Here is a 21,769-nt window from a genome sequence, read left to right on the forward strand (position 1 = left end):
TATTGGTGATTCACTACAAAAATGTGTAGAGTACATTAATGACGCAGTAAAAAACGCAATAAGTAAAGCATATTGTCTCTATATATATACTAAATGCTAAGAATACGATACTAAAAAATTAGAATTAAAGGTAATAGCGATAATAGGGTTAAACAACAACTATTAGCGTCAACATTAATGAATATTAAATCAGATTGCTGTAATAAAATACAAAATTGAAGAGATTAGATCATTAATAGCATGAATATGTATCTGTAGTGCTATAAATATTGAAATTTGTAATAACAAAGTTCACAATCATTACGTAAAACTGTCTATTTATACGTTAAACTGTACATTTCTGTAGCAAATTAACACAGATCAGTACGGTGACACGTTTGATTTTCCCAGTTGACGGTGTTAAACGATCTGTACAATATGAGGCAACAGAAAATGGTGGTAAACAAGGATTTACAATATGAACGAAGTAGGTGTACGTTTGATCCTGTGGAAATTACCTATTTTCTCGATGGTAGTCCAGAAAAAACGAAGCAACGTCGTGATCAAGGTATAGTTAGAATTCCTTGAATTCCTTGTCTTCAAATTATAGCAATTAGAGAAACATTCGTCACAAAAAATTAACATTATCGGGTTGGAAAATACTTAAAATACGCGAAAAAGGACATTATCGGTCAGTGAAATTGGTAATGAAATCAACGAAGATTATTTCATATTAAAAATATAAATAGATCTCTGCGATTTTTGATCACGTCGCGTGATTAAACGACAGCACGCTCCGTATACTTAAAGATTTAAAGATTTTTATTATATTTATATCATAAGTTGAATAAAAAAAGATCTTATATATTTTTGGACGTTCTAAGTAAGCATATTTATTACATAAAAATTACGAAACTATTAAATTTCTGGGATGTGCTATCATTTTGCCGTACAATCTGTAATTGTAACTAAAATCTGCGATAAAATTTGCTCACATCATTACCAAATAATTTATCGATAACTTTGTCAACTTACATGAATGTTTATTTTCAGAACAATTTTTTTCGGATGTTCTGACGTTAAAAGAAAATATGTCCAAGGACTATAAGAGCCATAAAGAAGTATATGAAGATTCTCTACGAATTCTCCGTGACGTTTTTTCTAAAATTAAAAAATTACAACTCTCGAGAATGGAGGAATTTGTGTTAGCTCAGTAAGATTTTCACATAACTTTTCACGGAGAAAAGACCATTCCGTTCTTTTTTCTTACAGAGAAACAAATACGCAGATGTTTCCTCCTACATTAAATGCCATTGAATCTGAGGATAATTATATTAACGAATAAATACGATCGTTTGGATGAATAAATACATTATTTGAATATTCTCTTTCAATGTTAAGAAATAGTACTATTTTCTTGGTTACCTGGTAACATAGTAGCATCTTCAATATAGTCATTTTGCAGGAAAATCTTTCCGGGAAGACTTGGACCTGCACTATTTCAAGATGGAAATCCAATCCTCCTGCATTATGCTATGTTTCTACCCTCTATTCTGGGACAGGCAAATCCTGAACAGCAAGCATATTGGCTAAACAGACTTTGGCCCGGCAATGTTATAGGAACATATGCTCAGGTAATACGTAAGGGAGAACATTCTTCTTAAACAAGATTGTCATAGATTCTAAAAGTTCTTCAAGTAAATTTAATCTTGCACTTCTGCCTTAGACCGAACTAGGCCATGGAACGTTTCTCAGGGGTTTGGAAACTACTGCAACGTACGATCCGGAAACGAAAGAGTTTGTTTTGAATAGTCCAACTTTGACATCCTACAAATGGTGGCCAGGCGGACGTAAGTATATTGTAATTGTTTAACATAATAATAATGTTGTTCACTAAAACAGTATGATTTATCTACAATTAAAATTTTCAGTGGGTCACACTGCAAACCATGCAATAGTCGTTGCGCAATTATACACCCAGGGAGAATGTAGGGGAGTTCATCTTTTCGTTGTACAATTAAGAGACGTGGAGACACATGAACCTTTAAAAGGTACACAAATAAATGTCGCAATCTTCTGTAATCAATTATATATTATATTGGAATGTGTACAAGAGAGAACTGTTCACATTATCAAACAACAATTATGAAATCAGACAATTTTCCTGTTTATGATCTAAATCTAATTTGCTGAACAATGGATATAGTAAAGAGTAAATTTAATCTGTATGTGATTCTTAGGCATTATAATTGGAGAAATTGGTACAAAATTGGGGATGAATGGCGTTAACAATGGGTTTCTGGGATTTCGTAACTTTAGGATACCACGGGAGAATATGTTGATGAAGAATTCCAAGGTAACTTTTCATACAAAATTCCTATAAGAAATGCAATCTCATCTTATTGATGTGAAATTGAAAGGAAAATTATGTGCGTAATCTGTGTAAACAGAACTGTTCATAAATCCTAATCTTCGATAGAGCAAATTGTAAAGTTACATTTCTTGTTATAGGTACTAGAAGATGGAACATACGTAAAATCTACAAATGATAAGTTAACGTATGGTGCAATGGTGTTCGTTCGAGTAAATTTGCTGTACGAACTCTTACACTATTTAACGAAGGCTGTTACTATTGCGGTTCGATACAGCGTAGTAAGACGTCAGGGTCAAATAAATCCGGAGTATGTTCTGTTAAAAACAATCTCTAGTAACAACGACTGCTCCATGTCTCTTTCTTAAAAAATCGTTCCATGGGAAATGTTACTTTGAACTAGAGCTTTAACTACAGATTATCTCTCCTACTAATATTAAATTATCCTCGCCTTTCTTTTTTTTCAGCCAACCAGAGGTGCAGATTCTCGATTACGTAACGCAACAATACAAAATCTTCCCTCATATTGCCACATGTTTCGCAATAAAAGTTACTGCCAGTTGGGTTTGGGATATGTATAATACGGTACAAAGTGAATTGCACCAGGCTGATTATGAAAAACTACCGGAGGTTGATATGTTTATACCATTTATAGTAGTATATTTTTCTTCATATCTCTAGCTCTATTAATTTCTTTTGCAGTTGCATTCTTTGTCATGTTGCCTAAAAGCGGTTGTATCTGCAGATACAGCAGCTGGAATAGAGCAGCTTCGGTTATCTTGTGGTGGACATGGATACATGACTGCCAGCAATCTGCCAACACTTTACGGATTGGCCACCGCAGTCTGTACTTACGAAGGGGAAAATACAGTCCTACTTTTGCAAACAGCTAGGTACCTCGTAAAATCATGGATACGAACTATGATTGGTGAATCATTGCCAGAATCTGTAGAGTATCTTAACGAAGTAGCAAAAGGAGTAAAACATCGTCGTTGGAGTAACGATTTGGAATGTCTGATTGATGCGTATAAAGCAGTAGCCGCAGGGTATACTTTTCCCGAATACATCAAATATTGTTGAATAATTACATAGATATTCATCGGAATGTTTATAATATTCTTTCCATTTCGTAGATCTATTCGTTTAGCAGCAGAACATTTGAATCGCAGGATACGTGATGGAGTTACGTTGGAGGAAGCGTGGAACCAAACGAGTATCGAACTAGCTCAGTGTGCGGAAGCTCACGCTCGAGTCTTTATTGTAAAAACATTTGCAAAATCTATTAAACAGTTAAACTCGAAGTCTGAAGAATTTCGTCAAGTAATGTTTCAACTCTGTGAGCTGTATATCGTATATTGGGCTTTGAAGAACGTTGGCAATTTTCTTCGGGTGAGTATTAATTTTTTTAGAAACTCTCACAGAGGACAACGAAAGAAGAAAAATTTATTACTATATCTTGTAGGATAATTTAAATTCAGGAGTGATTCATCTCTTTCTCTTTTTTAGTTTTCTTCTATGCAGAAAGAGCATGTTCCGACACTCCATTCACGCTTGGAATATTTGCTGATGACAATCCGTCGAAATGCTGTAGGAATCGTTGACGGTTTCGATTTCGATGATCGCATTCTTTGCTCGGCTTTGGGTGCTTATGATGGTAACGTTTACGAACGATTATTCCAAGAAGCCATGAAGAGTCCTCTGAACCGTGAAACTGTGAACATGTCTTTTAAAAAATATATACAGCCATTCGTTAAGAGTAATTTATAGTGTAATCTTTCCACATTTAAAAAAAAATTTTAAGTCGTAGTTGTCTACTACAATTAATAGAATACAATTGTAACATTATATCATATTAGCAATATGGAAAGAATGTGTACGTGTTCATTTGCTCATTTTGCTGAGAGTTAGTATTTAACAAAAAAGAGAAGGAACAAACGTAGTTTTGTAATATTCTTATGGACTCTCATTGTAGATATTTAATTTATATAATGGACCATCGCTGTAATAATTTCGAATGCACGTTTGATAGTATTTTATTTTGAAGAAAAACGTTTTAGAATTGTGTGATCATTCTGGGATAAAATGTTTTAAATATGTTGTGAAAAATGACATGTTCCATGCAGCTTTTGTAATTAGCAAAGTGATATTTTCAAGTACACAAGTGTCTATCTTTCCTGTTAAACCTGTAACGCATCAAAGAAAATTACATTTTAAAATTGAAAGGTTCTCATACGGCACAGTGTTTATTTACAGAATAGGAGCGATGACATACATTATTGTTCGTTATACTAACATAGTGCAATTATTGTTAATTTCTGTTAATAATAACGTGTCTGGTTAACTTAAACGCCCACAATAGAAATAACGCGATTTATTCACGAATGAAATGTAATTTGTGAGATTCATTGGTACCGCTTCCGTATCATGATCTACAACTTTGATCAATTCGTGTGTGTATAGTACATCCAACGAGTATCAAGTACGTGATATTTCAAATAGAAATATTCCAAGAACGTTAATTTATTCGCTATTTTTATGAGATATGATTATTACCTATATAAGTAACGGAATTACGAATATAAATAATATAATAAACAAAATTGCAAAACAAATTCTTGGCCATTAATACTTGTTCATTTTGAAAGTCAGCAGATAATTAGCATTCGCTAGGCAATGGCTACATTTATCTTATTATCTGGTTTATTTGCACCGACTTGTTGGACATACTACATGTAGATCATAGGTCCTAGGAACTTCATGGATGGACCGATAAAATCGTGATACTCATATATGTACGTAGACCAAAAATGTAAAACAGTAGAAAAGAAAAAACTATAATTTTTTTTCATCGGCGAGCGATTATTTTTTTTTAAAAACAAATACATATACATGTATATACTTGTATATGTGTGCACTGACCACGAATATATATACACATATATGTAATATATATTTCATGGATCTTCGAGGGCGATCCAGAAGGGGAGGAGCGGAGGTTAGACAATACGCATTCTTAAAAAATAATATTGTTAATTATCGTTATCATTAAATATTAATTATATTCACTTTTAAAATTATTATTCATTTGTCCACCTGGCCTATGGGATTTTTGTCTAATTTTAGACAGACTTCTCATTTACTAGGATAGCATTTTTTTACGGAATACATCCTCTTATAAAATAAGATCTCATTACAATTACATTTCTCGTCGCATAGAACTTAGACGGCGCATTTCAAGTATTAAATGAAATGCAACGCGCATTTTTTACTTTCGTTCCTTTTGTTGTCTAGGGTTCTCGCGTCGAATATAATGTGTTCTTTCAATCGCGTCTAAATGCAAGCTTCTGTAAAGACATTTCTTCGTCATTCACGAACAGAATATTTTTTTTATTTAATAGATTATATATCAGTAAATGACAAACAATAAAAAATTTCTAATTTTCTTTCTCAATAAATTATATTTTATTTATAAATATTCACATTCGTGGAAGGAAGAAACTCAAAATTTTTGTTCATTAAAAAACAACATTTTCGCGTTTGTTCGCATCACCGCACGGAGGATTAATTACTATCTAACAAACAATCCTTTGTCTATGTTGCGTACGATTATTATTACAATAAAGATTATGATTCGATCTCCAGATTCCTTTTCATCAGTGCCAGGAGAGGAGAAGAAATTCTCGAGAGAGAAAGATTGAATAGAAAGAGAGGAGAGGACAAGGGGAATTAACGTGTTTCCAAAAGACGAAGAAACGGAAAATTGTATCTAAAAATTGGTAGAGCTGGTTCGACGTGGAAAAACACGGATTGCATACTTACAATTAGTTATTTTGACTAATTTTGATAATAAAATTACGACGTTTTTATTAATATAACAAGGGTAAATTTCCTTTCAAACGATTTTCGAATTAAATCAAAGCAAAAGCATAAAATTTGTATATATACTGCACGATTGATTTTTAGGTACTGCGGTAGTATTCCACTAATCTTGGGAGAAATAGAAGAGAGAATTAATTTCCATTCTATTTATTGCAAGTAACTTACCCTAAACACAATCATTTTTTTTCCAACACGTTATCGTATCGTAACTTTTCAGACAGATTTCATGATTTTTACTTAGATATCGATATTTATTTGTGATCTTTGCTTCTCACATAACCTGTACATCGAACAGCCGCTTACTTAGATAGTTCCGTCTTCCAAGTCGACCCTATCAATACACTTATTCTGTTTTATTACTACCTGTTACAGTATCGTGCGTGTAGAGACGTTTAGATACTTTATTATATAAATAAACTTAAAAAATAGCTTCCAGCCATTTTACAAATCGATAAGATCGATTTAGAAGCAACGAGCGCCCACTATTAAAATGCGCTAATCGATGGAATTATCAGAGTTGTCTCAATGAAAAGAACACGCGATACCTGAAAACATATAAATCGACGTCGCAAGAAACAATTTCCATGGTTTACGACGAACGTACGACTTTCATTCATATTTTCTTTTTCTTACAAGCAATTCACAGAAAATCGCCTCCCGAGACATCGGCTATAAATACGTCGATTAAATTTAAACGCTTCGCGCGTAACGTTCAATGGTCGTTTCGAAGTGAGACGAAACAAGGCATAGATTAGCAACGAATTACTATGAAAAACATCCAGGGAAAAATCGCCATGGCGAAAAAAGAAAATTACCAGAGTTATCGTAGGCAATTGGTGTTCCTTATGTAATTAGTACATGGCAGTATCGACATGATATATTTTAGTTTTACCCCGATACATCGGACTTTATAAAAATGGCGCCCGTGTTCCTCCTACGCAGGTAGAACACAGATTTATGGTCATCTTACTGTTTAAATAAAACTTTCGCACGTTAAAAAATAGGATCCTAATAATTTTTTATTTATTTACATGAGAAAATAGAAATTTCTCTGTGTTCGCTATTTTCTTTTTGTCCACTACAAATTAATTTCATTGATATTTTCAATATTTCTGGTGTCAGATTCTGTTTGTTTTAAACGATCGTTGCTTTATTTTATTTGTATTGGTCGATTCGGGCGATAATAAATGCAACGGCTAGTGTACGTAAAATTCATATTATTATTGCACAGGGTATAATAATGACATAACGTTATATATAAGATATTATCAAAGCTGTAACATCGTATATATAAGATTATTTTACCAAGTGTAGAAATTATTTGACATTCACATTTATTCATCAGGAAAGATTTAACGTCAATTAATATCGCGATCTAACAGGGTAGTAAAAGATAGCGCTAGATCCTACAAATTGTTATCATTCGAAAGTGGAGGGAACATGGTGGAACAACGTATTCTAAATGGCGCAATTAAAAATTCAGACTACTAACGCTATGTTCCAATAATAATAATAATAATAAAAAATAATAATAATAATAATAACGTTACAATGATATCGATTAATTCGCTATTTCCTCACTAATTCTTTTTGTTTCTTTTCTTTTAACAATCCCCTTCTCTCAATCAGTAGCATAATCAAATATATCCTCTGATTGACAATTTCATTTAACAAAATCATATATAAAATAGTCATTTTTAACGTTATAGTCTGACGATTAAAACATTGATTGCGTTCTACCTGGAAAGAGGCGAACGAGACGCCGAAAAAATCTCAAATAACTGTGGAGAGACAGTTAACGATTCACAGGATCACCGGAAGTATGAAGGAGGGGAAATTAAAAAGAAAATGTACAGGAAAGTTAGGAGGTGGAGATAGGGGTAGAAAGGGGAGTCGCTTGGTCCTACGTGAAAAAGTTAATAAATTATTACAACGTATTTCGCGATGCTGATCGTCCATAGGATAAATACCGCGGATGAAAATCTTGGAACAAATAGATATACACTTGTACGTGTGTGTGTCTGCGTGTGTACCTTTCATTTTCGTATCATTTTCTTTTTTTTTACTTCGTTTTTCAATATGGCATACGCGTGTCTCTTTGTAGTCGGAGATGAAAATCGTATTTACGTATATAAATCTATGCGTGTACGCATGTGAGTTTCTTTCAACATCGGAAGGTGTAACGTCCTTGCGTACACGCAGCAAATTTAAACGTCTTTCTTTGTTTTTTCTTTTTTTGTCCATGGCAAATAGAATCTCTCTCGACTAGCAGAAGAAGCTTTTTCTCTCCTTAAGATACAAAATGTTTCTTAGTTTCCTTAAGGTGGAAGAAGGGAATGATCGTGAGGATACGTTGTGCTCAATTTATTGATAAAATGCGATCGATAAGTGAATCTCTTCTTTCGCAAATGTCGTTCGTTTCGCTCTTACGGAAGATCGACCAATCGGTTGTGGAGAACGTCGTCACTTAAGGTGGCTTAAAATGGCACGCCTAATTTTTTATCCATTAATCGTAAGTGCATGGCAATCGATACAACCGCGTTCGACGAAGACACTTTCGCTTGGCGGCTTCGGCTTAACTCTTATCATGAGCCTAATGAAACATGCGTTTATTAATAAAACAGATTCTCTGATTTTAAATTAGGATTCACATTACTCGTTTCTGGAAGTTTTCGTAAGTGAATCAATAATTTAAATAATCCACACGTTCGACGAATAAATACAGTAAAAATCTCGAGATTATGATTGGAACTATCATATGGAATTTTAAGTCTAATTATTCACGGAGTTATCGATCTTATGTCAGTAACTCAAAAATAAATAACTGTCGTATATATTAGAGAAGTATCTTATTAGGAAAACATTGCGACTATATTTGTGCCATATGACGTTCATTGAAGAACCATATATGTATATTAGAAAAAACAGGAGAAAGGTTGAATAGCAAATTGACCTGACGTGACCAAATACCGATATGTAAGATTAGGAGATAAATTGTACGATTAATGTGATTTAACATACAAACATTTGAATACATACCTAATTTAAATTAATTGATTTAATATGTATTCAATTTTTTCTAAATTTTCTTTTAATTAATGATTAGCGTTGTTTGCCTTCACCAAAATGCAAACACGTTATAGTCATTTATTATAAACAATCCATTTAACTTACTGGATTATCTATTTAATTATCCTACGGCATATCTAGGTATATTAATGACTTTTAAAAAATTAAGAACCTTAAGTTATTTTTAGCGTTTTTATCTATCACTTTTCCCAAATAGTCATCGCCTATTTCCTAATTTTTTATTTTCCTTACTATTATTATAATTCTATTACTCTCAACCTAGCGATTAAAATAAGTTACAGAATTTCTAAGATAGAAACAAACCTTAAAAAATAAGGACAATTTCATATTTTATAGAATAGTTTTCCTCTAGCGATTGTAATGGGCATTGCAATTCCATAGAACCGGACTAGAGAAATGGGAAACACGACAATGGATCAAAGTCCTTGTGCGGTCATACTGTTAAAAACGTTTCTGCAAATCTGGAAAACGATCATTAAATAGAAAACAAGAAGAAAGTGGATGAAAAACAGAGAAGGGAGAAAAAAAACTAAGGGGAGAACAGGAGAGGAAACGCTGATAAACGAGGTCGTGGTTCAAGGGATTGGCGTCGAAGAGAAATCACGGTGGCGCAACGATCCTTCTTCCTTTCCCTCCTTCCACCGGGCCAGAATGATTAACGACATACCAGCAGCGTTTATCGCCCACGAATTTTCGCGCTCTCAGTCCTGTACAGGGAGGCGTATACGTACGCCTGGATACGCATACGCTTTGAAATACACGTTGTGTAAATGCATCTGGAATTGGCGCGACCTTGCCGACGAGTACTCACGACGGGGCGGTTCATCAGTCATCGCCCTCTCTTTCTAGTTCTATCAGCACACGATAGTTACGGAAGAAAGACAAACATCCAACAATGAAACACCGACTTTGTACGAAAGTATAAAATAAGTTAAGTCAAAACCATTCTACGATTCTACGTCTCTACGTTCTACTCTCGGAGGTGGACTAATGCTTAACCCAGGAGACTACTCGCAGCGTGAGAGGGCACACGAGTAGGAAAATAGAGTGCTGTGGGGTTAAGGGAGGTTCCACCTCAGAAAGTGATCGGTTCAAAATTAAAAAAAGACAGGCGCCTATGATAAAACGCAGAATATCATCGAATGAACAGATCATTAAGAGAATGAAGGCGCGTTTAGATGAAAGGAAACAGGAGTATTGGGTAAATCTTTGATTGAAAGGTCAGAAAGAGATAAAGGTGGTTGGCTTGTCCCCGACGTGAAGGAAGTCTCTCTGTGGTCAGTGAACGAGGTGTTTCGCAAGATCCTCGTGGGAGATTCCGGATGTATCGTATCGTCGGCGGTGGCGCTTAATTCGGTTGAAGGACATCGTCTTTCTCAGCATGGTATCGTGGGACAAAACTGGGCGGTGCCAAAGCCAGATAAGCTTTGTCGCCTCAAGCGTAGAATTCTCGATTGTGATGCGGCGCACCGGGCTTAGGGAATGCCTGCGCCGCTGGTGATCTTCTTGGCTCATCCAGGGCGTACGAGCCCTCGTCCTTCTTGCGCATCCTATACACGATGAACATTACCACCAGGATTGCGCAAAGCAGGCCAACTACCGCTCCACCAATCACCGCTGCAAAAGGTCAATTTTGATTAGAATAGAATTAAACAAATAAATTAGATGAAAGTTATATAAAATATATAAAGGATTACTTAATATCATGCTTACATTTATAAGCTGATGAAATAGGATCAGAGTAATTGACGCACTTATATTAATTTAATTAATTAATTATAATAGCTGTTTATGTGAAAATATCTGTGTACAAAATTTACAAATTAACAAATAGTATTTTAATAAGTTCCTTGAATTTTATAATTAGATACTCCAAACTTATTTATCTATTTTTTCTCTTCTATTAACTTTCTCAAAATACTATTTTAATTGTCTTTTAGTTTATTTCTTTATGATAGTAAATCTAGTTTGAACTGACTTTAAAGAGCGTCTCAAATTTGAAATATCTTAAGTAGCCGTACAAGCAGGATCAATTCATTATTCAGCGACGTTAAACCATTCAGGGTGTTAATTATGTAGGACATTTATTATGCGTAGCTGCTGATAAGTTAACTTAACCCAGAATTTCGTCGGAATTACTGAGTTCTCCTGAATAAATACCGTTTTCATGGAATGTTGATCCGCGTATTGCCCTTATACTTCGAATTTAATATTGAGGCAACGCGTTAATAAATAATGCGATCCTTTCGCGTAGTTTCGGTTCTGTAAACCCGGATTCTGACTTTCAAAGCGACTGCGTTTGGCGAATTCTAACATAATTAATCGTACAATGGTATATTTAATCATTTCACTTGCGTACAGCAAAAATTTGAGAATGAAAAGTTCTGGATACATAATGCTAGCAATAATGCATGCATTTCTGTACTTATTACTTGGAAAAGATATGGAACTTCCAAGTGAAATATTCCAAAATTGGAAAAAGATTCGACAGAAGCTTTAATTCAAATTTAAACATAATTTTTAATCCAGTAGCTATAAACTAAAAATCTTGCTATTTTATGTAATTAAAAATTATGGAGAAGAGTTATCTAATAGCTTATTAATATTAATATAATATAAGATTTAATATAATTTATAATATTACAATAATGTATTTGAAAGTTCTTTCCAAATATCTATAACTTAAGTCTCTTATTTAAATTTATACAGTTATTCAAATAAAAACTAAAAAGTAGTTAAAAACCTGACATTAAAACAATCTCTCAAGTTCTTAACTATGAATAATGTACGCTTACATATTTTATTCTTGACTGCTTACAATTGTAAAACCAGTTACAAGAGTATGAGAAAGGTAGACTTACCTGCCAGCACACCTGGCTGAGCAAAGAAAGAGCTGGCACGGTCCTCGTGTTTCGGGTTCATGATGTATACGTCGTGGTGGTCGTCGGTGCTTTCCGAGTCGTCCTCGACATCTAAGGGCTCGATTACATCGACCTCGTTGTCGGGTCGGTTTACGGGCTCAATGATCGTCTGCAATGGTACACCGCTTAATCAGTTTAATCCGTTTAATTCGGCGGCTTGCCAGGAGGTGTGTTTTCGAACAAATCTAATAACCCGCCTTAACGTACACGCGTCTCGGTGGGCTTTCCCTTTGCGTAAAATTGGGGGAGAGAAGGTATATCTTTTCATTGTTAAAAGGATCAATGAATGACAGTGTGGGTTATAGTGAACTGAAAGTGTCGGATAGTATTTCACTAAACTAATTATAACACAATAACACTTAAACCTGCTACGTTCTTTGACTCATTCTTGCTATGTTTTATTTCTCTATTGTCAACAGATTTCTTCAATTGTAAAAAAAAAAAAAATGATAGAATCGTTATTGATTTCTTGTTTTCATTTTATGTTAAAGCCTGCTTTGAGATATTAAAAGTTCTCCTATTCATTGAAACAAGGGTGAAATTGAAATATAAAAGTCAAAGAATCGCAGTAGAATAAAATACACATTTTCGCATGATGAAATATTATGTACTGTTTTAATTAATTACGTTGTATTTTATTTTTTGATAGCGTATGAAATTTCCATTTGTAATATGATAAATTTGATAAGTTTAGAAAGGTGGACGATGTAATAGTTTAGGAACTATAATAATAAATTAGAAGATTTTTAATCTTGCAAAGATACCTTGACAGGAGTTTGTAATTAATCATAAAAACTTCAGCCATATTCACCTGTTCCTTAGTTTTAACACTTGGTTCGTCGACGGAGTATGGTACTTTTGGTTGGTCTACCGGTCTTTGAGGAGGCGGTTCTATCCTGTTGTTGGTATTAAAATCTGTAAGAGAAAAGAGGAAACAGTAATTCGCTCCTTATATTACTGTTAAGTATTCCAAATAAAAGACTTTAAGCAATTATCTTGCCAATTAAATAAAAAGCAAGAGCAAGAAATTGCAACCGCATTCAATTATACTGTGGATGTTCATGCATTTACAGAGAATTTATTGAAACGCAAAATATATAAATGCAAAAATATGTAAAATATCTAAAGTATTTACACTAGTATTTAGTGAGCGAAGTAAATCTCTTTAATTTCCTTAAGAAAAATATAAGTTTGCATAAAAATCCGCATTTTAAACATAACAATCACAAAAGAAATACCCAATATGTGAGTAATAAAAAAATTGTTCGTCACTTTTTCCCAGTACTTTTGATGGTCAAAGATGATCATTGGAACGATCGAGAGATTTGAATGGGAAAACGATAAAACGTGAAGCGTTTCCAGCTTGGCAATTTTGAAAAATGGAGACAAAAAAGAGGAAACGTTTCTGGGAATCGCGTGACGCGCACCGTTGGTGTGCCGCATACAATGCATTCCGCGAGCCACGCTTTTATTGAAAAATTTTCAGCAAAATGGAAGGACGTGAACTCTTCGGTGCCGTCGATCTCTGGGTGGTGCTTTTCGATCGTCGATGGAATTCGCACGGATGAGTAGCTTTTTGAAAAAAGCCGGGATGATGCTCGATTGTTTCGCAGCCCAAATACTTCAATATCCTTTTTTTTTTATTTGTCTCTAAACTGAAATACTCACAATGGAAGGTAATTACGTTCTAGTCTGATCTGAAGTTTATCGATATCGAATTTCTCGGAACTTTTGTGCAGAAGAATTAAAAAATAATTGTTTTACTTCTCCATATTTCTTGGAGTGACAATTCTATTAGAACAATTCTATTGGAGTGACTGCACTTCCTATAACATCGAAGTTAATGATTAGTATCACACTTTTTTCAATGCAACTTTGATAGCTATAAAATATCCACATTATCCTGAAGATATAAATGAAAAATAATAAATAGACTACAGATTTTTATGCGTCTATGGAAAATTAAAAGATTCAAATGTATAGAATGCATATAATAAAATATATTATATGTAAATACAAAATATCCAAAGTATAATGTTTAATGAATGAAACAAATTTCTCCTTAGGTCTTATTCTTTTAGTTGTATTAATAAAATTATAAATTTGCGTAAATGTCGACAGTCGATTGACAAAGTAAGAAATAAATAAATAAAAAATATATTTACCGTGATCGTCGTCGCCGTCCTCGTCGTCCGGTCCAAGGCCACTTCCGGATGCTTCAGTATCGCGACCTTCGCTGCCTCCTCGACCAGATCCCTCTAAAAACTCCTGGTCGTCCAAATAGATGTCGTCCGACGTATTGTACGTCGAACTTCCTCCCGCTGTCCTCTCTTTTTCGTTTTGATCCTTCTGCAATAAAAAGAACAAAATTTTTTACTTTTCAATTTAAGTATCTTCCTGATAATTATAGAAAGAACTTAGAAAAATCTTATTTTATTTAATGTGCCTCTAGTGTAAAACAATATTTTAAGAGTACATAAATTTTTTTTATAGGCAGAAGATTAAAGGATCACGAAGAAAGTGAAAACGAGAAAAACAGAGGGGATCTGTGTTCTATAACGAAACCATATGAACAGCTTCGTTTCGTCTCTTTCCTGGGTCCTTTTTATACTTGGACGACACTCTTTGTGCCCCCAAATAGAATCCATTCCTGTAGACAAGCTTGTCTGTTCTGCTATCGAGTTACCCTACGCAACGCCGATGTCGGGAAAACCCGATTTTATTCTTCTTTACGTGGCTCCTTAATGTAACATCGTGTCTAACAAGAAAAAGGTACAAAAAGGAACATACCATTTTCGTATCCCATGCTTCAACCATTCGTATAACATGGCCTTATAGCAAGTTACAAGAGCTGTTTAAAACTATTCGAATATTTTTCTATTTTAATGATTTTTTCATATTAAACCCTAATTAGTACCACGAGTGAAAATTCATCAGAAGAACTACAAATTGAAAACTATGATACAAAGTCTCATATTATTTTTATAGTGTACCATTCCATAAGTATCTTTTTCCTAATTTTCCTGTATTTTATATTTGTCTATGAATAAGTGCGTGTTTTGAAGAACATGTAGCTTTCATTTTATTTCTAATTAAGAAGAAATAATTATAATCTGACAGTGAGTGTGAAAATTCACCCATAGTACCACCCATATTACAATAACAATGAAACACATTACCACAATTAAGGCAAGTTAGAATTGTAATAATATGGTGATAATGGGGTATAATGAGATCGATATAAAATAAAACATTCCTGAACGCAATGATTAATAATGGTAAGTTTGCGGAACACATCAAGGAAACTTCAAGAGGTGGTTTCCGGTTACTCAACGGTAGTGGAATGCTACAGTGACGTGCAATAAAGTCCAGAATAATAAATGATGCGATTATCGTGATTGTTCCCTGATTGATTAGCGATGTGTTTTCCATCTATTCATTTCAATCAAATATTTTTTCAACGAACTGAAATTAATTCACATAATAAGAAATTACATGATAAATTTTTATATTCTACCATTGTCTCCTAACTAATAATAGAAATGAATTATATTTTCTTATTTATTTCAAAATAATAAGATAATAAAAAGTACAAACTATAATCTTTTATTCATCAGAATTATATTTGCACTTGACTTTGGGATTCGTGTTTTGTATAACACATTGTGGCTTTGGCACGCAATTTTAAAAGACCTTTTCGAATTTTTATCAGGCTATTCTCTTTCTCAACTATTTCGTATTAAAATACGTCTTTCCAGGTGGTATAAAAGTAACAAAATCAACAAAAATGGACTTATACCTTTCCCGTGTGGTCTTCGATCATTATTGATGAGCTTTTTCTCCTCTTTCCTTTCTAAGTAATCGAAATAGTCCACTGAGTCGTAGTATCTCTTGGAAACAATGACACAATGGGGAACAATCGATTGAAAGAGAAACACAAGTGTGCATACAGAATGCAACGTTTACATACACGTAGTACAATCAAATAGGAACGAGCATTCAACCAAACTCTCGAATTCCGAAATTTCGAACGTTACTAAAAGAAACTAATCACAGCCGCTGCAAAGCAGCCATCTGGTACGTCCGTGTTTACATAGACCGGCCGTTCAGCTACTGAAAAGAGCATTTGTTGAACGCAGCGGAGTATTATAACATACATTCGATCGTACAATAGATTTCCGATCGAAAAGTTATTCGTTTATTGGTCATTTTAATTCGAACATTGCATACGGCTGAACTAAGGGTTCGTGCGTTTTTATTTTATTACAATCCAGAATTTTGTTATTATAGAAATTGACAATTATTTGATCGATGATATAATCTATATTAGTTTCTATTACTTTCTTATTTTTTCTATTACCTTTCATTATTTTTTAAAATAAATATTTATATCTCACTTATCGTAGGAAGCATATTTGTAGGTTAAGAAATCGTAAAATTATACGATTATGTAAATAGTGGATAACAGAGAGCGAAATTGTACAATGACACAAAGTATAAAAACTTTCGGTTTCAGTCTTTGCGAATAATTTCAATTTTATAGAGACTACCTTTTTACTTTCTTAACTGAAAATATCTTAGATTTCGCCATAGTTGTGACATACCGATCTGGTAACGTTGATTGAAAGAAGGGGAAACATGAAATTCCTCGAAGATTTAATTCCGAATTATGTAATAATCGTGCAGACTGCTTTGACCGGGGAAAGTAAGCAAAATAAATAATGAAAAAGAGGAACTGTTATAAACAAAATTATATGCTGCTTGAAAATGTGAACATTAAAAAAATTATTAAGTGGATACGTATAATATGTAATCATTTTAAAGATATTCATCTCAACTTTACTTTCGAACGATTACTACTTTATTAAATTTTAAATTATTCTATATTACATAGAATGAAATCGAGCATCCACAATGCAGAAATATCCAGAATTACTATATGAATACTATAAAATGAAAATCGATAACGAAATATATTACTCCTTTCCATAAATGATTTCATGCATAGGTACATTTTAAAGCGACAATCCAGTGAACAGATTAAACTGCTCTCTTATATAATAATTTACTAATTAACAATACTAATGAATTTTGAAATTACAATGTGCAAATTATAGACGATTTTATACTTTTACATCAAATAGAATATGTAGCTTGTAATTTGTAAAATTTATTTGTAAAATTTGATTCGTTTCTTTTACTACCATATGTTATTACTAGACATTATACAAGTGAATTTAGTAGTATTGGTAACTTCTAACTAGTAGCTTGTGAAATTTCATTAATATTCAATTTCAGCATTTAATAATATTAAATTCGAATATGTAAAAGGGCGTTCTAACGGTAGAATTTATTGAAAGAATTTTCTAGTATAACCTTGGACCACAATTTCCATACACTAACCTGAGATTATTTTACAGAATCTGAAACCAACCAATCGAAATACTTGTCTACCATTATATCAATCACAGTATCACCAAGTATCGGCACTTATTGTTAGGGTTGCACAAAGTTGCAAGAGCAACGTCCGCGACCGATGCACCGGGTGCAGGCGATTGTGCGTACGGATACATCGGCGAGCGTGTCCCTCGCAGCTGATCGATAACACGAAATTCTTCCTCGACCTGGGCTAGCTACTCACCACGTCGAAACAATTATACGTAACTATTCGGTTTAGCCTGTTTCTGAGGGACACACGGTTGATTTTCAGTGTGTTTCGCTGGCGATATTTCACGTAGTCTGGCCTCACGCACAGATCCGCTTTCTCTTCCACTTTTTTCACCCGCTGTCTGCGGAAGAAACGCAAGAATTGCGCGGGCGCGCGATGTTATCGACCTCTTTCGCGCATTCTACCGCATTACGCGTTTCTTTTTTTTTTACTTTCTATTTCCTTTATTTTTTCCCTTCGTTTATCTTATTGTCGCGGCTGGAAAAGCGAACAATGCGGTTACGTTTGCATGCAAATGACTAAAGGCTAAGGTCAAGGCTCTTGAGATCCACTTGTCCCGCCTTTTTTTTACGCGATTTTCGCGGCAAACGTAATTGATGAGAACCGACCTTAGTCGGAATCAACAAAGGACTACGATGTTACTTACAAGACTGTAGATGGAGGTAATGACGAGTGTCCTCGATTTTAACGTTGGGAATCGAGCAGTTTTTGGCAGATAAGACACGATACGCTTTTGAGGCAAGTGGTGACTGCACTGACGTAGTACGGGCTCGGGCCTGTAGACGGCACTGCTCCAGGCTACGCTATATAGCTCCTTTACACGTATAAAACGGGAGGACCTGGCCAGGACCGTACCACCAGATACCCTACTTTTATTCGAATTTTTTACCCCGCCTGATGGTCAATACGGTAGTGCCATCTTAACTGGCTCTTGCTAACCCTTCCAGTTTTTGGAAGTGAATTGGTAACGCGAGTCTTTGGTGTTGGATATTATATAAACCAAACAAATTTGTCAGATATTTGTATCTCACTTGAGAAGTAATACACAAGGAAGATATTAGAAATTTCCTAAAACCTTCCTTGATAACTAACTAGGTAAGGTCCCAACGTGATCAATTAACTTGACTCTACTCTAGTTGATACTTAATTATGAAAACAAAATTGTTTAAAGAATCAATCATTTGGAATATACTAAGAATATACTCTATATCTTCTATATTGGATTCTATTTCCAATCGTTAATGCATTTTTATTTTTTATTTCCTTTTTATCTCTTTGTGCAGACTCAGACGCTGAAGGATTCTCAAAGTCGATACATGATAGAGTTCGAGATATACGATAAGTCGCACGATAAGGTGATCCGTTCGATATTCGTTCGTTGTAGGACTGTAGGATATTGAAATCCACCTGTTCGGTCAGAGCGCGCAACTACACGTACTCTACGTATCTACATGTGTCACGCTCCCACAACCAGTACCGCGTATTTCCATAGAATCGGAATCTTTCATATTGAATCCGCATTCGTGGATCTTAACTCGTCATGTGCAGTTTCCTTAGAGATCCGTTCGTATATAGTAGTATATATACATTGCTCGGCGTCAGTCACGCTCTCACGTCTGCTTTGTTTTACATAGTTTACATACGGAGAAGATAACACCGGATGTTTGAAAGACGACAAGGCGATGAATTTCCGGCGAGACAGATACCGTACAACGAAATAAATCAAACATTCTACAACTATGCAATTCCTGCATTGGTAGGAGTGAGGGGGACCAAGTAATCGAAAATATACGAAAAACATAACCTCCACCTTCAATTTTTCGAAGTAGAAGCAAAATCAATTATTGCTCGAGCACAGAAAAATTGCTGGTCGATCAAATCAGTCGACAGCTGTTGGTGAATGGAAACTCAAATTGCGACCACTATTTCCCAATAATCGATGTGTCGAAAGCAAAACACGCGGGCTTTATACGCAAAGCATGAATACGGTGAGGATAATTGCAAAGGCGTTCTTTCTAATCTTAAAATATTCGATCGTTAATTGAGACACATTTTATGAATATTTTGAAGTTTCATTAGCACTGTAATAACGATTGTTTTTCATTATTATATTGGGAAATTTTGAAACAAGTCTGAAGTTATACAGTCGGGGATAAAAATAAGTGAACACGTAATGGAAGTATACTTTAGTATATAACACTAGTATTAGCTCGGATAAACCTCATTCATACTTACCTCCACTACTAGTGCCTGTTCACGTATTTTTATCCTCGATTGTAGAAGAAAGAAATTACAAAGACAGAAAGTGAGAAATTGAAAAAAGAAATTAAGAAAATAGAAATTACAAAATATTTAGTACAGGGTTCACAGAGATCACAAATATATTTCATATTTATATTTCATTTTAGATTAATCTCATAATGTTAAAAACATTGAAGAAACGCAACAGTGCCTTTTTAAAATGTAACAATAAGATTCAAATATTAATAACCATGGAATTTCTGCAACAAGAGAATATTTAAGCTGGGTGAATGTCGATGAAGTTGGTTTACTCAGGGAAAGCAGAAGGCTTGTTCGTACTTGCAGAGGAGTGTCTGCGTGCTTCTCCAGCCGAACTTCCTGGACGAAATTTCAACCGATTAGATTTCGTTCGGTTCTGGTACGAGAGAGATCGAATCTCCGGCAAAGGGAGCAGAAACGGTTCATTAGGTGCGTAACAGAGCAAATACATACTTCGAGAAGGAGAATAGAAGACAAAGTGTACCTGGGTAAATGAGAAAATAAGTGCGTTCGCATGAAAGAAGAAAGGAAGAGGCTGTAGTTTGAAGTGGTAGCTTGCTTTCGAATTTTGTTTTACGCTTGATAGATTGTGTCTGAGTCGTATCACCGGAAAATTTGGCGGTAAGTTGTGCTTGGCGTTGTCGTCTCTTCCAAGAGTTCTATAGCTGTCCTTTTTGTGTCTGCTTGATATGTTTGTAAGAACGTGCTGCGTTTGATACTTTGAAGTCACTGTTTTCTTTTATTTTGTCTTTTAGATTTTCAATTTTTATTTCATTCAGAAATATTCGTAAACGGACAAAGTATGTACATACATCAACCCGTAACTTCTTTCAAAATATTCCTATGCATGGTAAATTCTATCCCTTCAGCAATGAAAGAAGTCGATTTACTTTCTTCCGATTGAATCTTTGTAAGTATGTATGTATATTACATGTGTGCTTGTATCAGGATAAAGCTGCTCTTAAAATCTCATTTCCATGAAACTCAAACAGAAATTCTAATATCCTTTTTAATAAATACAAAACTACTATTACTATATATTTCAACTAAAGCAAATATCAATCAGAATTTACGATGGTGTCAGAACTTTTTTATTTCATCAAGATGTAATTGCGTTCGTTATCCACCGTTGGCTTTTATTCGTAGTCGTGTCGCTTTCATAGGAACACTTAACACGCGGTTCATTGTTTCTCCATGACATTAAAATCGCTCGACTGAACCAGTCGATTCAATTAACAGCGGACGATAACGAGAGGTGTGGAATTTGTTTGCTGCTTTTTCTATCGGGTTTCACTTTCCCAATTCCGAATACTGTTTCCGGTTGAACAAATCGGTGGAAACGCGCGAAACAACCACATAGATTATCGTTTCGCGCCTCGACATGTCGGTAAAGTAAGGTGTCAAGTGCACAACACACGACCATCGACACTACCGCCCCCTCCCCTATTGGTTGTAACCGAGGATAAAGACGCCATCATTTCCATTCCACGGAATTAGCTAGTTCAGCATGAAATACAATTTCGTGTTGGTTAATTTCGGAGCTGCTTTGAATCGGGAATAACAACGTTTAACGATTCGTCGAGTTCCTACTACTGTGTAACTTATTAGACTTCCTTCCATGTGCGCGAATACACCGGATGTGAATAATGGATTTGTTTGCAATGGTAAATAACAGCCAGCAACAGTTACGAGGTTAGTAACAAATGGTATAAATGACATTAGTGGAATTTTTGTTATCTTTTGCAGATTATCATTTAATTATTTTCATACGATAAACGACTTATATACAATACATACATA

The 21,769-nt window shown here is 34.4% G+C and overlaps 2 protein-coding genes and 1 long non-coding RNA gene across 3 annotated transcripts in view; 2 read left to right on the forward strand and 1 right to left on the reverse strand.

Moving 5' to 3' along the window:
* Window positions 1–380: 380 nt before the first annotated feature.
* On the forward strand, window positions 381–4,576 carry LOC132912166 (probable peroxisomal acyl-coenzyme A oxidase 1). Its single transcript, XM_060969347.1, has 11 exons — window positions 381–547; window positions 1,033–1,192; window positions 1,445–1,613; window positions 1,706–1,829; window positions 1,911–2,030; window positions 2,220–2,335; window positions 2,491–2,660; window positions 2,818–2,980; window positions 3,053–3,396; window positions 3,484–3,739; window positions 3,857–4,576. The coding sequence occupies exons 1-11, from the start codon at window positions 418–420 to the stop codon at window positions 4,115–4,117; spliced, it is 2,013 nt and encodes a 670-aa protein (XP_060825330.1). The 5' UTR covers window positions 381–417; the 3' UTR covers window positions 4,118–4,576.
* The window catches only part of LOC132912184 (syndecan), a 236,918-nt gene continuing 219,723 nt past the window's right edge, over window positions 4,575–21,769 (reverse strand). The window contains exons 2-5 of the mRNA XM_060969378.1: window positions 14,406–14,589; window positions 13,052–13,155; window positions 12,181–12,349; window positions 4,575–10,936 (exon numbers count right to left, since the gene is read on the reverse strand). Coding sequence (XP_060825361.1) covers window positions 10,755–10,936; window positions 12,181–12,349; window positions 13,052–13,155; window positions 14,406–14,589 — 639 coding nt within the window. The 3' untranslated portion in view covers window positions 4,575–10,754. The remainder of the gene's footprint in view (window positions 10,937–12,180; window positions 12,350–13,051; window positions 13,156–14,405; window positions 14,590–21,769) is intronic.
* LOC132912194 (uncharacterized) lies at window positions 18,561–20,589 on the forward strand. The gene is made up of 3 exons (XR_009659158.1): window positions 18,561–19,252; window positions 19,324–19,677; window positions 20,098–20,589. It is a non-coding gene; the product is annotated as an uncharacterized LOC132912194 (long non-coding RNA).

Source organism: Bombus pascuorum, chromosome 11 (genome assembly GCF_905332965.1).
Source record: "Bombus pascuorum chromosome 11, iyBomPasc1.1, whole genome shotgun sequence".
In the NCBI taxonomy this organism is placed as follows: Eukaryota; Metazoa; Arthropoda; class Insecta; order Hymenoptera; family Apidae; genus Bombus; species Bombus pascuorum.

Excerpts from the sequence above, each read along its gene's own strand:
- LOC132912166 (XM_060969347.1), top strand. The coding sequence starts at position 418 with ATGAGGCAACAGAAAATGGTGGTAAACAAGGATTTACAATATGAACGA. Across the intron at positions 1,193-1,444 it reads GAGGAATTTGTGTTAGCTCA|GAAAATCTTTCCGGGAAGAC; the intron begins GTAAGATTTTCA and ends GTCATTTTGCAG. Across the intron at positions 1,614-1,705 it reads TTATAGGAACATATGCTCAG|ACCGAACTAGGCCATGGAAC; the intron begins GTAATACGTAAG and ends CTTCTGCCTTAG.